Source organism: Actinia tenebrosa, unplaced genomic scaffold (genome assembly GCF_029948245.1).
Source record: "Actinia tenebrosa isolate PJP-AT-01 unplaced genomic scaffold, QUT_ActTen_1.0 PGA_scaffold2__45_contigs__length_23673736, whole genome shotgun sequence".
In the NCBI taxonomy this organism is placed as follows: Eukaryota; Metazoa; Cnidaria; class Anthozoa; order Actiniaria; family Actiniidae; genus Actinia; species Actinia tenebrosa.
Window position 1 is genome coordinate 16,496,899 of NW_028292579.1, and position 17,364 is coordinate 16,514,262.

General features: G+C 39.9%; 3 protein-coding genes across 6 annotated transcripts in view; 1 reads left to right on the forward strand and 2 right to left on the reverse strand.

The window, feature by feature from the left end:
* LOC148909429 (uncharacterized) lies at positions 1-2,353 on the reverse strand. Of its 2 annotated transcripts, none has more exons than XM_089033922.1 (2): positions 2,142-2,353; positions 1-664 (listed from the first exon to the last, which is right to left on the reverse strand). In XM_089033922.1, the coding sequence occupies exon 2, from the start codon at positions 643-645 to the stop codon at positions 1-3; it is 645 nt and encodes a 214-aa protein (XP_088890048.1). In that variant the 5' UTR covers positions 646-664; positions 2,142-2,353. The 2 variants fall into 2 exon arrangements, with proteins under 2 accessions (XP_088890048.1, XP_088890047.1); XM_089033921.1 differs by having other exon boundaries at positions 2,133-2,353.
* Positions 1,666-17,364, forward strand: part of LOC116300053 (NFX1-type zinc finger-containing protein 1) — a 25,805-nt gene continuing 10,106 nt past the window's right edge. The window contains exons 1-2 of one of the 2 annotated variants that reach the window (XM_031708815.2): positions 1,666-1,841; positions 2,756-2,860. The gene's annotated coding sequence lies outside the window, so the exon portion shown is untranslated. Of the gene's footprint in view, positions 1,842-2,689; positions 2,861-17,364 lie in introns of those variants that run through there. The other variant, XM_031708816.2, reaches the window with a different exon arrangement.
* On the reverse strand, positions 3,351-16,680 carry LOC116300052 (uncharacterized). Of its 2 annotated transcripts, none has more exons than XM_089033842.1 (5): positions 16,545-16,680; positions 15,760-15,841; positions 15,604-15,689; positions 4,489-14,084; positions 3,351-4,383 (listed from the first exon to the last, which is right to left on the reverse strand). In XM_089033842.1, the coding sequence occupies exons 4-5, from the start codon at positions 14,067-14,069 to the stop codon at positions 4,110-4,112; spliced, it is 9,855 nt and encodes a 3,284-aa protein (XP_088889968.1). In that variant the 5' UTR covers positions 14,070-14,084; positions 15,604-15,689; positions 15,760-15,841; positions 16,545-16,680; the 3' UTR covers positions 3,351-4,109. The 2 variants fall into 2 exon arrangements, with proteins under 2 accessions (XP_088889968.1, XP_031564673.2); XM_031708813.2 differs by lacking the exon at positions 16,545-16,680 and adding an exon at positions 16,102-16,187.

Sequence of the window (17,364 nt, forward strand, 5' to 3'; positions counted from 1 at the left end):
TTATTCTTTGATTTGAATGGTGTTTCTCTGGTCTGCTGCTGCTTGTTGTTGTTGTTTTTGTTGTTGCTGTTGTTGGTGGTGCTGTCTCGGTGGTAGTGATGTTGAAAATGGTAGTTGTTGTGGTTGTGGCAAGTCCCAGCATTTTTGTGCGTTTTTTTGTCGTTGGTGTTGTTGGCGGTGCTGCTGCTGTCTCTCTGTCATTGGCAGTCGAGTTGGACATGGCTGACTTTGTTGCAATTGATGGCAATATTGTTGTGGTTCTGTTCGTTGTTGTTGTCGTTGTTGTTGTTGTTGTTGTGGTTGTTGTTGTGGTTGTTGTTGTGGTTGTTGTTGTTGTGGTTGTTGTTGTTGTGGTTGTTGTTGTTGTGGTTGTTGTTGTTGTGGTTGTTGTTGTGGTTGTTGTTGTTGTGGTTGTTGTTGTTGTTGTTGTCGTCGTCGTTGTGGTTGTGGTTGTGGTTGTTGTTGTTGTTGTGGAAGTAGTGGTGGTGGTAGTGATTCTTTCAGTTGTTGCTGCTTTTGCTTCTGTTTTAGTTTTCGCCTCTGCCAATATCCTTTTGGTTTTCTTTGGTTATTTTCATCAGACCGACCTTCTGCCTGGCCCTTCTTCGTATGTCTTCCCTCTGGCATTCGTTTTTGTCCATCCATTTTCTCTTTTCTTTGCACCCTAAAAAAGAACTCCTGTATAAATTCTACATGCGCTTTCGATAATAAATGTGGCTACTGCTGAGGAAATAATAGTATTGAATAGTATTAAGTACTGTTAAGTAATGCATTTTTCCCCATTAATCATGAAGTGTACATATAGAAGACAGTCATTCGTTTATCGTATCTCCATGAAATATTGACGTAAAGTTGCTCGCATATTGTGTTCTGCCGTCTATATAAACACTTGTACACACGTTTCAGCAGTTCTAAAATGGAAATAATGTTTTTCAGTTATAATAAGAGATGTTGTTCTTAGTCAGTTGACTTGTGGGATGTGGTATTTTTAGATATCTTTGTCTTTCCCTTCCCTTTTTTTCGATTCCTTTTTTGTTCCATTCCATTTTAACATTCCATTGGTTTTATTCTTCTCTTCTCTTCTCTTCTCTTCTCTTCTCTGCTCTTCTTTTCAGTTTTGTTCTTTTCTGTTTTCCTATTTTCATTCTCAATTCGCATCTATTTACTTTCCTTTTCGATTTTTCAACCTTTACTCGTTCTGTTCTGTTCTCCTCCTCCTTTTACTTCTCTTTTTCCTCTTACCTTCTCTCCTTTCTCCTTCTCTTCCTTTTTTTCCTTTGGTCTTATGTTTTCTCATTTCTCTTCCTTCCTGTTCTCTTATTCTTTAATTCTCTTTTTTATTAGTAGTCTTCTTTTGCATTCTATTCTGTCCTTATTTCTTCTGTTCCATTTTTTTTCTTTTTGTGGTCATACCTTTCACCGTTCTCATTTTTCTCCCCTTTTCTCTTCTCTTTTCCACTCTCTTATCTTCTCCTCTTTTCTCTTCTCTTTTCCACTCTCTTATCTTCTCCCCTTTTCTCTTCTCTTTTCCTATTTTCATTCTCAATTTGCATCAATTTGCTTTCATCATCAAAATTTCAACCTTTACTCTCCATTTCTCTTTCCTTTGCCTTCATATTACTATTATCTTTCCCTTGTATTACTTTTTTATTCCATTATTTTTTTCTCTTTTATTTTAAGGACACGTCTGTCACTGTGGGAGGCACAGGCAGCCCAAAACCGATGATATTTCGAACAAAATCAAATCCTCTGGCTTGGCATGTTATTCATTCATGTTATAAGGAATTCATCGATAAAAGAAACCAAGCATATGACATTTGCGAACGACTAAGCACACTATGGTAAGCCTAAACCGGTTTATTTATCACTCAATCAAAAGGGAAATATTTGGAAAATATTATAGTTTAAGGCATGACCAGTCTCATTGTACCTCGAGGGTGAACGAGTTTTAACACGACGTGTTCTTATCAGCAAGGTATTCATAACAGTACATTTTTTCGAATAATAGTTTTGGCAGTATTATACCCGATGATACCGATGAAATTAAAATACTTATGCTTCGAAGCCAATAACTACACATGAAAAATCAACAAATGGCCAATACACATGTATCTCTTACTAGTAAAACTAACCTTATTCACCTTCGTTATTTTCGAAGTTCTTGCTCTCTCCGGCCAGTTATGGTTGACTATGCTCTTAGTAACGTTATATACCGCGAACGTTTCCCATATTTGATTCGTTTACCGGATCATTCGGCCTTTCATTCATAAATATATCCGTACGAATTCATATCCAAAGCTAGACTGCCACAAATATGACGCAAGCCTCTTTGCTGACACTAACTCGGGAAGAAATTTCCTTGGATTTCCTAGAATTCGAGCCCATCTGAAAAACTAGGAATGGATAGCATGGACTCTAGAAGTGTTGAACCTAATATTTTGATCGTAAAAACGAGCATTATAATTGTATTTTAAAAAGAATTGTTATTGCTTTGCCTGGGCGTAAAGTATTATTAATCCCAGTTTGTTGTTCACAGTTGCCTTAATTTTGATAAATTATTAAGCATTTAGCTTTTAAGTGTTTCGCCTTTCCTCAGTCCATGCTTCCTTGTCTCATTTTTCCAGGATACGGGGCGCGTCAAAACCATTCATGATTATTCATATTTCTCGAAAATTCGATACTCATGCGATTTCTTTGCAAAATGCTACGGTTATTGTCGTATTTAATTTCGATATAACGTTTCTTGATGTTTCAGTGTTCCACTGGCCGTGGTATGGGCCGATTACTTGGTTTGATATAAAAAGACAAGCAGAAGGGTACAGACAATCCAGGTCGAAGCAGCGAAGAACAGGAAGTAAAGGTCAGTACTTTGTAGTCTATAGTTATAAACACACAATATTATTCGGTTGTCTTTTTTGTTTATATCTTCGCCAAAAAACTTTTTTTTTTCGATATATCTTCACCTTAGATTCCTATATCTATTCGCGATGTTGAAGGATGAAATTAAATTGGTGTGAAATGAAATTAGTCTGAAACGAAAGCGAAAATCAAACAATGTCACAGTCTTGAACTTAAATATTCCTGCAGTAAACTTGTCTGGCTTATTATCGAGACCTTTGCAAATGTTATGAATCCTAGCAATTCAATTTGCATAAACGAAATGATCCGACTTTGGTACCCAAAGTTTGTCGGAAAACTGTAAAGTCTCGAGAATAGAAAACAAGGAGAATCTATAAATTTTGTTTCCAAGCATAGAAAAAACTTTCAAGTTTGAATAATCTATTTTAAGGCCCCCTTTCACCCCAGAGGTAACGCTTCTACGTTACTCAATTTAAGAATCACTGTTTCAATGATGAGGCAATTTGTTTTAATGTCGAATAAAAAGTTTAATGGCTTAGAAATACCATGCCCTAAATGCCCTTAAAAATTAACCTTACTGAGAGAACAACCTCTTCAACAAATCTCCCTATCAGCTGAGCCCCTGGATTGTTCACAGTCTTGTTATTGCCAACTTCCTAGTAGGCATCGTATCGCATTAGTCGTCTTGGTCTTGGGGTGAAGATGGTTGTTCTCTGAGTAATATAGTTTAGAACTGTGTCAATATTAATAACATTAAATTCAGTAAACTGTTGCACAATACAACTTGATTGGGAATTAAATTAGTAGTTCCAAAGATGTTTAAATTTAATATATACTCAAAATGTATAATTTGAAGTATCACGTGTTCATTTCCTGCCCTGTTGATATTGCAAGCTCAGGGTTTTATACTAAAACAAAGGCTCCTAACGTGGCTAAATGCCAAGGAATTTTTTAATTCTCTAATGAATGACGATGATGAATTTCAATCAATATATTTTAAAATAAAATTGGCGGGAAAATGGTCACGTGATCTGGTGATTATCGCTGATGATATCATGAATGTAGGTAACAATACCCTCAAAACACTCTTCAATTACAACTTTCAGTCACTCAAAAAACTGACCACATTACCTATAAGACTCCCCTCTCTACCTTCTTGGTGAGAAAAATTAAAACCAATTTATATAATGTTAAAATTAAAAGCATGAAATCAATAATGTCTGGTGCAGTTAAGAAATCGAAACAGTTTCCTAGTGACGTGTCGTCCTAGGTATCTTGGTCCATCCCTGACTTTGTCTCCTTCTGGATTTTTTTTGGAATGTAAAAGACTCCACTTCAAACATCCTTTGTAAAGCCTCTCGGACGATGTTGCCATAACGGAAACTGAAATAGATAGGAACAGAGCATATAGGACACCGAAGGGGCTGGGCTTGGCCATTTGTTGCTGTCTCAAGATGCTCTTGCATCCAATCATCCATACGATTAACCTCGATGACATGGCCACATTCCTTGAGCTGGATAAATCTGATCAATCAAATTAATAAGACAAGTGTCAACAAGAGGAATAATTTGTCGGAGCAAGCCAGCTGCAACAAGAGGGATCACATTCCTTTCTATTTAATTTCTCACCTTAAATCTTTGTTTCTTTGCCCATTTGGCGAGACAGCAGCCACTTTCGCTGGCGTACAAACATAGCACAGGATCGGACAGGATTCTCCACACAACCCAATGCAAGGATGACCGCATGCAAGTACTTTTTGACAAGGCTCGTTGCATGGTTCACGGTCACACATTTCATGGCACAAGTTGTTGCACTTATCGTGAATGCAAGTATAAGCACATGGCATGTTGCATGGCTTACAGACATCGCTACAGTTTCCTTGACACTTGCCATGTGGGCACCATCCACGACATTCACGGAAACAAGGAGGGCAAGGATCTGAGCAGCGTTCATGACAACGATGAGAACATACAAGAGCACGTCCGCAGGGAAACGGGCACGGTGAGTGTTCTCCTTTCTCTTGACAAGTTGAACATTTTCCCGTACAGATGTGTCCACAAAGTAATTTGGCAGTGCAAGGGAAAGGACATCTTACATATTGTACTGGATCACAGCATTTCAGTTTCAGTTTATGGTCACAGGGCAGTGTTTTTCGAACTCTATAACGGCATGGCTTATTGCATGGTTTACCACAGGGTGCTTGACAAGGATGTCCACAGCCGTTCAGCGGTCGAAGACAACGGTACAGGCATATGGCTTTCATACTGATACCGCAAGCCAGCCATTTTTCGTGACCACATGATCCAAACGTCTTTAGTACTCGTACTGTACATTTATCTGGGCAACATGGTTCCTCACAGTATAATTTACAAGGGTGACCGCAAGGCAATATCTTGGAACACTTTTGACCACATGGTATTTTCCTGACGTCAACGTGGCACGGGAGTTCGCGCCGATGTTCTCCAGGACAAGAAAGAGTTCGAGTGACTTCAATTTTACAATCAAATGGCAAAGTGCTATTACTGCATTCTCCCTGCCAAAGGTGACCACAGCTGAGCTGCTTGGTCACTTCTTCGTTGCAAACATAAGTATCTTCAACTTCAACGTTGCAAGGAATAGTTATTTTGTGCTTGTTTGGACATGGTACTGTCTTGCTTGTAGCTTCTGTGCATAGCTTTGGGTCACACTTTTCAGAGCATTTCTGCTTGCACTGGTGATTGCATGGAAGGAGTCTCTCACATGGCCGTTGACAGATATACTCTTCCTGGGTCTTGTGGCAGGGCAGCTCAATTTCATGATCACAAGGCAATTGCTTGACAACAGGTATATCGCAATACACAGTAGTAATGTCTGTACTGCATGGTAACTCTTTCATATGGCCGCATGCAAGTTCCTTGAAAACTGACTTGCGGCAAGAAATGGTGCTGATATCTAAGTTACATGGCAATTTGACTTCTCCATGGCTACAGGGAAGTTGTTTCATCACCAGCTTATAGCAAGATATCGCAGTTGTGTCCACGTTGCAAGGTATCTCGACCTCGTGGCCACAAGAAAGCTGTTTCTTTATGAGTTCTTCACAAGCAACTTCGCTTACATCCTTATAGCAGGGTATCTCGGCTTTGTGGCCACACCCAAGTTCTTTCTTAGTCAACGCATCACAAGAAGCTGTGCTGATATTTTTATTGCAGGGTATTTCAACCTTATGGTCACAGGGAAGTTGCTTCACTGTTGGCTCTGTGCAAGAGATCTCACGGACATTTTCACTGCATGACATTTCCCGTATGTGGCCGCAAGGGAGCGTCTTCTTGACGATTTCGCCACAAGAGATTGCTTTTACGTCCACATTGCAACGTTCTTTAACTTCATGACCACAGGGAAGAGTCTTCATCGTTTGTTTATCACAATTGATTGCTGTGACATCTACATTGCAGGGTATAATTACTTCATGGCTGCAAGGCATTGTTTTCATTGTGGGCTGTTTGCAGGTTATTGTAGTAACGTCTGCTTGACAAGGGACTTGAGCTTCATGACCACAAGGAAGCTGCTTCTTCAAAGACGTTTGACAAAAGATGGTGTTGATATCTACATAGCAAGGCACTTCAACTTCATGACGACAAGGAAGACTCTTTCTTGTGAGTATATCACAACGGATTTCGTTGACATCCTTGTTGCATGATGTCTGAACCTCATGTTGGCAAGGTAGCGTCTTGTTAATCAGCTCTTCACAAGAGATAGTACTGACGTCAACATGGCAACGAGCTTCAACTTTATGGCCACAACGAAGTTGTTTCTTCGTAGGCTTGTCGCAAGAGATAGTACTTGTGTTTTTACTGCAGGGCACTTCAATTTCATGGCCACATGAAAGTATCTTCTTCACAGGCTTGTTGCAAGATATTGTATTCATGTCTTTATTGCAGGGTACTTCAACCTCATGACCGCATAAAAGAATTATCTTTGTAGGCTTGTCGCAGGAGATAGCAGTAATTTCTTTACTGCAGGGCACTTCAACCTCATGGCCACATAATAGTATCTTTGTCACCACAATATCGCATGGTACGTTTGCATTTCTTGGGTCTAAATAACATGGCAAATGTTTTTCGTGTTTGCAGGGTAAGGTCTTCAGTATTTCTTCATTGCATTGAATATCAGTGATTTTTCTATGGCATGGAACATCCTTCAGATGCTTACAAAGAAGCTCTTTTGTCACGATTTCTTCGCAGCAAACACTGTGGACGTCTTTGAAGCATAGCATCGTTCTAGAATGTTGGCATGGAAGTTTCTTTTCGGTAATCTCATTGCATACCACAGCATCCATACTTGTAGAGCAAACCACCTCTTTGGAGTGCCCACATTTGAGCTCTTTCTTCACTAGTATTAAGCACTGGTATTTATCGGGACTGAGATTGCAGGACATCTGGCTCTCGTGTCCACAGGCCAACCTTCTAATGACTTTTTCCTTACAAACAGTTCCAGTTGTATCCATATTGCATGACAATAACTGGCTGTGCCCACACGGTAGTTGTTTTTCTACTTGTTTTGTGCAGATGAATTGAGATGGATCTATGTGGCACTGCATCTGATGTTCATGTCCACAGTCTAACACCCTTGTCACCTTTTCACAGCAAATAGACGTAGGCTGGATTTTTCCTGAAGGGTAGCATGGCTTAGAAACTGTATGTCCACATGGCAGATTTATGTCTTCTGTTATCGTACAAGTGCGAGTTGATGGATCAGCGTTACATGGCATTGAATTTTCATGTCCGCATGGCATCTTCTTCATCACTGGTTCTCTACAAATAATCTTTGGTATTTTTCGGGAGCATGGAGTCTGGATTTCATGGCCGCATTTCAGCTTTGTTGATACCTTTTCAGTGCACTTGTATTTCGATAGATCTTCCTCAATACAAGGAACCTTGATATTATGACCACATGGCAAGGGTTTGTCGACCTTTGCAGTGCATTTAACATTTGAAGCATCGACATTACATGGCATTAGATCTTCATGACCACACTGCATCTTCTTTTTGACCTCTTTTTTGCAGGTATGCTGGGACACATCTTCGTGACAAGGAATTTCTATTTCATGACCGCAAGGTAGTGCTTTTGGTACCAGTGTCTTGCACGTGCATTTAGATATGTCCATGTTGCATGGAACTTGTGTTAAATGTCCGCAGGTTAGTTTCTTTAATTCTTGCTTGTTGCACTGTTGTTTTGATGGGTCTGAATGGCATTTCATCTCTAGCTCATGTCCGCATGACAACTTCCTTGTCACCTGTGCTCTACACTTGCGTTTTAGCGGATCGGAATGGCAGTCCATCATAATTTCATGACCGCATGGCAGTTTTTTCATCACTTGCGTTGAACACTGGCGTTTGGATGGATCTTGAAAGCATAGCATTTCCAATTCGTGGCCGCATGACAATTTCTTTGTGACTCTCTCCTTGCAGCATTTTTTTGATGGATCAGAATGACATTTCATTTTCGATTCATGCCCACACGGCAACTTCCTTGTCACTTCTTCAATGCAGATGTGGTTATGTGGATCCAAATCACAGGGCATTAAGAGTTCGTGGCCGCACGGCAATGGCTTGGTTACTAGACTTGTGCATGTGTACGTAGATAGGTCTACGTAGCATGGTAGTACCTTTTGATGCCCACAAGGAAGAGTCTTCAGTCGTCTTGCCTTACATTCAAAAGCATCGCACGGTTCGTAGCACCATTTGTCACATGAGTGTCCGCATGATCGCTCTCTCTCGCATGGCTGGAAACAGTCGACATTAGAAATGTCCACATGGCATTCAATGCGAATTTTGTGGTTACAATTCGACAAAGCTTTTTCAGTTGGAATTATACAGCTAGGACATGGCTTCCCCCAGTGGCAGCATTGCTTGCAAGGATGGTTGTTTTCACATTGTCTCGGACATGGCATTTCACAAGCCAAAAAGGAGCAGTTATCCCCACACTTCTGTTGGCATTCATGACCACAGGCAAGCATTCTTTGGCATTTTGCCTTGCAATAAATGGTATCAGGATCCTTGAAGCATGGTATTTGTGCTTGATGTCCACATTCGGGGATCTCGACTTTTATCCTGACCATACAAGGTCCACATTCTTCGCCATAGTGACACTTTCTGGTGCACGTATGCAGACCCTTCTCACACTTAGCGGTACAGCTTTCCTTGCACTGTAGTGCACTTTCATATTTTGGCCAGTTTTGTCGGATTTTCAGACTTCTGTCCTTGAGGTAAGCCATCTCTATAACGTACTCATTTAGTTCCATGATGTCTTCATCATTGAGCTGAGAGTACTCCTTAACAGTCCTTTGACTGCGGCAAATCTTGGACAGCTTTTCTAACAGCGTTATTGCTTCTTCATACTGTTCTTGTAAACTTTGCAATGGATCAAGAAAGCAGGGAATATCTTGTTTGTGTCCACATGGTAGAGGCTTGTAGTCAAGGTAATCGCAGTTCTTTGTCCTTGGATCTATCCAACAAGCTGTTCTGCCTTTATGACCACAGACAGAGAAAATCTTCGTAGACGGGACAAGACAGGGCCCACAATCTTTTGGGTAATGACATCTTTCCAGGCACCGATGGAGCTCTTCAGGACATAGCGTTCGACAGATTTTTCGACATTTTTTGGACTCTTTGTGTTCAGGATCACTACCATGGCATCTGTCTGGACAACGATGACCACAAGCTAAGCGCAGATCACAAGGACGTCCACAACCTCCAGATATCACCTTCTTGAAGTCTTCCTCTTTCTTAACTTCTGTGATTTCACCATGATTTGCACAGGCCAGTTGAATTCTATCACCGAGCGCATCCTTTCTCTTTAGTTCCTCACATATCTCTTTCCAGAGGCGATCTTTTGAAAGAAGAGCAAAATTGCCGATGCAGTACAAACCTTTACGGGCTCTTGACAAAGCAACGCAGATTCTATTTGACTCCTTGAGGAATCCAATGCTTCCAGTCGTATTGCTTCTCACAAGGGATAGAAGAATGATGTCATTCTCTTCTCCTTGGAAATTATCTACAACTGTCACTCTCACGCCTTTGAATTCTTCAAGTGGCATTTTATCTTTCAGTGTAAGAAGCTGTCCAATGTACAAGGTGAGAATAGTAATCTGACTGGGCTTGTAATCTTGTTGAAGGAGATACTTGCACATAGCTACCATCATGTTGGCTTCGTGGTCGTTTGCATAGCTTTGGAGACCATTATGGAAGGATTCTACTCCACGGTGGTCAAGAAAGAACAAATTAGTCTTCATACCCCGGACATCTTCAAACATGGTGACAGAAACGTCATCGTAAATCTCGTCTTTGTAGATTCGCTTTGTTAGCTGTGCAATCTCTGGTCGCATTCTGTGTTGTATCGACAGCATCTTGCAGTCCATCTTGTTCAAGACCATGCGTTCAAACAAAGATATCTCCAAGTTGTACTTTATTGCAAGCTCATGCACAGTTGGTTTTGGTCGGAGCTGCTTGTGGTCGCCAATCAGAATGACCTGTTCAGTGTCACGTGCTAATGACGTTATTATATGTGCCTCTAAGACTTCAGCGGCTTCCTCGATGATGACAATCCGAGGCTTTATTCTCTGAAGCACTGAGTGATATCTAGCTGCACCAGTAGTGGTCATCCCGATAACTTTAGCTTTCTTTAAGATCTTCTCCTCCTCTACAATGCGAACGCTCTCCACCTCTCTACAAAGTCCATCGTATGCTTGTTCTTCTTGGATAATCTTCAGCTTAAAGTCCTCTTTCAGCATGTCTTCCCAAGTCAGGTACAAACGAAGACGATCATCATGACCAAGATCCCAGATGCTTGACATTTTTGCAATTTCCTCCTCTGTCATTGTTTTCAAGCGTGCCATTTTTGCCTTAGCTCTTCGTATGTTACTAGGTGTGGCCTTGCTTGCGGTCGACTTTGACTTTTTCTTCTTCTTTTTCTTCGTTTCTTCGTATTGAGTGTCCAATTCCCATCCTTGATTTGCATTCATTTCTATTTCTTTTTGCATTTTGATGGAGCTTTCAAAGGAGTCATCTATGTCTTGGTAGCGTATATCTTGACAAGGAGTTTCATCTCCACTTTGTAGAACGTCGTTATCACTTCTATCCAGCGAAGCACAGATCGGTTGAAAGAGGTCTTCCTCCCCATGAAGCTGCCGTGATATTTCAAATTCTCGATCAATGTTAATGGTCTCTGGAGCACGATTTTTCTCGCTTATCACTAACACCTCCTCCGCTTTTTTATTCCCTTCTCTTCGCTCTTTAACTTCATCACCATTAACCGCGGCGCTGCATTCAAAATACTCTTCCTCACTCTCAAGATCTGAATTTGCATCCTCCCAGGTATCTTCGCTGTCCTCATCAGAGTTTTCATCGATGAAGCTATCGGGTCCCGGAATATCTACGTCTGAGTCAGCTACTCCCCAGTCGTCTTCATCAGCCAGGAAAATGTAAGGAGTTGCGTCGTACTCTGTGGTTTCCATTTCCGCTTCCTGTTGGCTTGGCTCTTTATAGTTATCCTTGAATTTGGGGGTTACTTCTTTGAGGACGGCCTTCCTCCGTCTGTTGCTTTTGTTGCAAATCCATGCTTCAAATACATCTTGAAGTGTTTCGCATTCTCTGTCATACAAGTTTGAATAGTAGAAGCCGTCCAAATGGTTATGCGAAATGCAGTTGGCATTTTCAAGGATTTGTAGTTTCTTAATACCATCATCATCTTCGTACCTTTTCAAGGCGAGTTTCTTCGTCTCAACTCGTCTCAGTTGTTTCTCGATTCTTTTCTTCGTCCCCAAACGCTTTTCTTTTCGTATGTTTACGTCATTCTTCAAGTTGCACTTTTCCAGCCTTTCACTTTTGCAGCGTGAACCAACTCTGATGATTCCTTTCGGCATGAAATCAAGAATACCTTCCAGGAACTGATCCAGGGCGTGATTAGTGAAGCACACCATTAAGATAGGTGAGTCCTGTGTTGGATTCCACGCATGACTATTGGTCAAGAGACAGCGGGCGATTTTCAGTCCCACGTAGGTCTTTCCTGTCCCAGGTGGTCCCTGGATTACAGAGAATTCTTTGGTCAAGGCAGTTCTTAGAGCCTCGTACTGGGAATCATTCAGTGGGAGGTGACTGACGTTGGGCCATTGATCAGGCTGTAACAAAGCAACATCAGCGGCTTCTTGTACGTGGGGTACTTCTAAGGCTTCCCTGAGGTCATACCTAACTGGTTCCTTCTTATCTCTCAAATACGCAGGCGCATCAACATCTTTACTACACTCAACGAGATATTTCTGGAAGGGAAGACATTCTTCATGCATGCTCTGCAAGGCAGTTAAAACATGGCGGTAAGCTTCAAAATATGCAGGGGATTCGGCCATGACGTACTGATCCATTTGTCTTTTCTCTATTCCATAAACGTTTTGGCCTTCGATAAAGCACACGTCTAGAAGGCCTTTAGCCAGGTCTTTAGGGTCGCGATTAGCAACAGTCGCGAACAGTGTATTTGCAAAGTTATCCTTTGATAAGCAAAGGAATGATCCAAAGACGAGCCTGTTTGAACTTTCCCAGCGAGTACGTCTAAACCTAGACACGTCAAAGTGCAGGGTATAGATAATGCCGTTCTTAGTGTACTTCTTTTCTTGGATCTGTACTCTGTCATATGTCTTGATGTTTTGACCTCGCTCGTTCTTTGGGATTTTCTGCACGATCTCTTGTATTCCTTCTCGTAAGGGAGCGATAAAATCTTCTCTGTAAAGCCTAAACTGGACATCTAGGTAGTGCTCAGTATCTTGATAACGTCCCTTTTTCACGTTTGCACGAAGAAAGGTCGTCTCATCCGAAGTCAGTTCGTAAATTGTTGGGAATATCTGCAATTCTCTAAAGTTGTTAGGTGGTTTTATATGAGCATTGCCTTTGAAGAGCTTCGCATTTCGTCTTCTCTTGTTCTGGATTACTTCATCTCGTTCTTTCTTCAATGCCTCCAACTTATGCTCCAAGACAGCTTTATTTGGCACTGATATTTTTTTGAAGTATCTTTGTACTTCGTCCAGCGGAAGATCAGCATAGGCACTTGGTAAACGCCTCAGGTACGTTTGATAAACATCTATCATGTCAGAAATCATCTGTCTTTTGTCAGACTCTTTCATAAGAACTACAGCTTCTTGTTGCACCCTTTTAAGCATGGCTGGTAATTGATAACGAAGGAATCCAGAGCCTTGAATCGCTGTCAAGATTTTGCTCAAATTCTCTGATTTTCCAGCTTCACAGGCTTGTGCAAGCGCTCTAAGGAGGTTAAAGGTGTCACACACGTTCTGACTCCCTTCTTTGCTCGCTAGTTGCTTGTGAATCTCTTTTGCTAAGACTGACTGGATCTCAGATGGCAACAGTTTGTTAAGGGCACCCAGGGCTGATAGTCCTGACTTACAAGGGGAGCTTGATACAGTACCTTTTTTAGTCTTTCTGACAACCTTTCTCCAATTTCCATCAATAGAAGGCTCTTCATCCTGATCTTGTGACCACAGATTATTATTAATAGCAGTGACGTCAAACGTTTTTGATTTGGAATACCATGATGGACTCGTATTGTTTGGCGACTGATATTCAGGGTTTCTCCGATTCCCATCAATACAATCACCTTCACGATCTCCCCATGGGTCAAATGGTGGTCGTAGATCTTCAATACCCTGAGGGTTCGGTATACTGCTATTTCGTGGTTGTCTGGCAACGTATCGATCCTGATCTAGAGGCTCTTTTTGATCTTTGGCTTGAAAATACGAAGGACGAAGATCGTACATATCGTACATACAAGGGTTAGAATTCTCTGGAACCAAACACCCTGTGACAAAGCTAGCAGGTCTGCAGCCTGCCGACTCATCAGGTTTGTTTGAGGTTGTCTTTTCGCTTATTGTCTGTTCCTTTTTCTCCTTTCCGCTGCCTTGCTGTGGTTGTGATTTGGTCTTCTTCTTACCCACGCTTGATTTCTCCTCTTTCATATGTTGCTCCTTCTCAGCTCTTTTTCGTTGTCTGCTTGTTTTAAACTTGCCTTTTGGGGATTGTGTTGTCACACTTAATTGATGGGTTGACGTTTCTACAGCATCATCCTCAGTCACAGATTGATACTGTACTTCTTCACTGGTGTCATTGTTATCTTCAGACTTCATTTTACCCTTTTTCTTCTTGCTTTCTTTCTTCTTGGCATTCTTGCCCATGTTGCCCTTCTTTATCTATGAAACAAGCCATAAATGTTATACACATTTACAACACCCTGCAGTCTCCATTCAATGACTTGTTCTCGATAATAACAATAATAATAATAATAATTAGTATACTCCATCTTAATTGGACAAGAAAAATTCCGTGGACTTCCAAAATTGGATGAGGCCGTAGGCCGAGTTAAAATTGGCAGTCAGAGGAATTTTTCGAGTCTAATTATTTCTTGATTGGGGAGCATGAAATCCCATTACTCATTAATTATATAGCTGCCTGATTAATCCCATATCAACACGACCTGTCCAATTAAGGAAATTGGACAGTTACCTATATGGGATTAATGAGAAGTTGTATAATAATAATAATAATAATAATAATAATAATAATAATAATAATAATAATGATGATAATAATAATAATGATAATATATTTATTTAATATAGCGTTTTTACTTATAGCTCAAAAGCGCTTTACATTTAGACTAATAACTACTACTAATAATAATATAGAAAGATAACCTGCTAATGTCCAAACTCAGTCATAAAATCTAAAAATCAGTAGAAAAAACGTCATTAAATATTAGATGCCCTTATTTCTTATATTAGAGATAGCAATTGTCTCTGACTATCCAACATGAGTAGCTATGGCGTATAACCGTATGCTAATCTAAACTTAATTATTTATTCAATGTTTCTTTTAACTTATAGACATATTATTTTTTTCCGGTCCGGTATCCTAAAAAATTGTGCGTCTTGATTGGCTATTTGAGCGGGCGATATTTTGTCAGTGGAGAGTTTTAGATTGATTTTTTTTCTCCCCGCAAACGGCAAACGTGACCAGGTTTTCATAGTTTTCCTGTATTTTACTTTACCTTTTACAAACCTTCTCACCAAGCGCAAATGCTCTTTTGTTTTTCTACTACTTGGACTTTTTTGCGATTCTTTTTCAGTAATTTAAAAGAATTTTTTACTGGTCAACTGACGTTTCACGTTTGCCGTGAACGTAAATCTAAAACTCTCTAGTATCTGCCCGCGCGTGCGGTCCGGTGTCCTTAGCCGCTAAACAACAAAACAAAACGATTACAAAAACAAGTAAAAATATACGGGAAAAAAAAGCTATTTACCGTCCTATAGTCGTATATTCAAGACCTCGGGGACAGTTTTTCCCTATCCGGACCTACTGGCCGGTAAATAACATCTATATACTATTCATAAAGAATTAACACTAATTGATATTGATGTTGATATTATCTAGTTGTAATATTGACAATTATTCGAAGGCGAAGTGATTATTGGGGAATATTTACCGAGACGCGAGTAAAAATATTTTCATAAAGTATAACAAAGAATGTACTTCCTTGGTAAACATTGCAATGAATAGAGTGATTAAATTAAACCCGTGAAACACGAACTAATAGCTCAAATGTAATAGCAAGTAGACACAAAAGTAACCAATGAAATTGGAATTGGAATGTCCAAGAACCTCTAGACAATACTAACTATTCCACGGATTACGGATAAAAGTATAAATAACCTTTGTTTTCGATCCAAACTTTTTCCGCTTCGATCGATAACTTCTTGATGCTTCTTTCAAGTCCCGTTTGTCTTTTAGCTCTAGCTCTGCAACAAAAATTCATGATTAAAATTGGCTTTCTTTATCAACCACCATTTGATTTAAATTATTGTTCACCTTTTAACTCTTTTTTGTGTGTCGTGTTCAATATCCAACAAATAAGTAGCAAATATTTGGGTTTTTTTCTTGGAACTGAACTCTGTGGAAAAAAAAGGAATAGACGTTATGGACGTCGGAGCTTGTGAATGATTAGCATATTTCTCTTAATTATATGACAATGTGTTCAATATCCAACGAATAAATAGCAAATATTTGTGTATTTTTTTCTTGGAACTGAACTCTGTGGAAAAAAAGGAATAGACGTTATGGACGTCGGAACTTGTCAACATTAGCATATTTCTCTTAATTATATGAGAATTATAATCTTATTTTGGTCTTCAATTTTACTTATTAATTTACCAAGTACTTGCCAATGACATATGAATGGCTTTCACAGTTAAACGCCGCCACTGATTTGGTTGGTTCAGAGGCAGAAGCCATTTGAGTGTAACGCTAAAGCAATTTACAATGGCGCATTTTAGGGGTCAATTATTATTCAAGCTCATTATTCAATCACATGGATTAGACAGCATGCTGTATGCCGACGACACACAACTTTACATAACATTGAACCCTGACTGCAGAGCTTCAACTTTAATTAACTTAGAACAATGTATCTATGACGTACAATCATTTTTTGCAACGAACCAGCTTAGCTGCAATACATCTAAGACTGGAATAGTTCATTTTTCGTCTTGTTTTTCAAAAGAACTTACAATACCTAGCATAAACATTGAACAACGTATAGTATCTACCAGTAAAGAGGCACGTAATTTAGGAGTCATATTTGACCAACATCTCACCTATGTCTAGTCATGTCAACAATGTCTGTCGTTCAGCCTCGTTAGCAATCAGAAATGTAGAGGAATAAGGAATAAGGAAAAAATAAGGAAATATCTTGACAGCTCCTCCGCTGAGCGTTTAGTACATCATATGACCCGTATCTGCCCGGGCGCGCGCTCTTAAAAAAACTTCGCCTCTCGCCTCTCGTTTTACATCTGTAGATGCCATATGATATCACACATTGTTATTAGACCTTGAAACCACTTCCGCTTTCGCCTTGCGAACATTCGATGACTTGCGAAAAAGGCATAAAGTCATCTCACAAAGAACAGTGTGTTTTCAAAAGTAGAAATGTGTGAAGGTATTGTGTTTCTAAAGTCAAATGGTATAAGTTACACATATTTAATTTTGACCCCGAAAATGCTTCCACATTCAAGCATTTTGATACCAATTTTGATTGAATTGCTTTACTTTAATTAAGGGACCAAGAGCCATTTACAGTAACGCAATTTATGCTACCTAACTTGATTAGCATTGCTATTTTAGGTAGCAAGCGGTTCCTCAAATTTTTAATTATAATTCTCAAAATTGTAACAATCTGCAAATCAGAGGGCACAAATAAAGTTCTATTCTATTCTATTCTATGCACAATTTATGTTCCAATAGCAAATGAAATAACAAAAAATCCCCTTAATATCAAGTAATATTTTTCATCCTTGTACACGATGCGTGAAATCCTGACCGTCCGCAGTCCAAGGTTCCTTGTCTACGTTTTCCGAGACTCATCGTAGTCAAAACATTTTTGATTATGCATATTTCCAAGAAATCAGGCCGTGACCA

Coding starts and splice junctions, on each gene's coding strand:
- LOC116300052 (XM_031708813.2), bottom strand. CDS start 16,182: ATGGCTTCTGCCTCTGAACCAACCAAATCAGTGGCGGCGTTTAACTGT. Junction 14,085..15,603: donor AGTTTGGATCGAAAACAAAG/GTTATTTATACT, acceptor CTTGTTTCATAG/ATAAAGAAGGGCAACATGGG. Junction 4,384..4,488: donor CAAAGAAACAAAGATTTAAG/GTGAGAAATTAA, acceptor TTGATTGATCAG/ATTTATCCAGCTCAAGGAAT.
- LOC148909429 (XM_089033922.1), bottom strand. CDS start 645: ATGGATGGACAAAAACGAATGCCAGAGGGAAGACATACGAAGAAGGGC.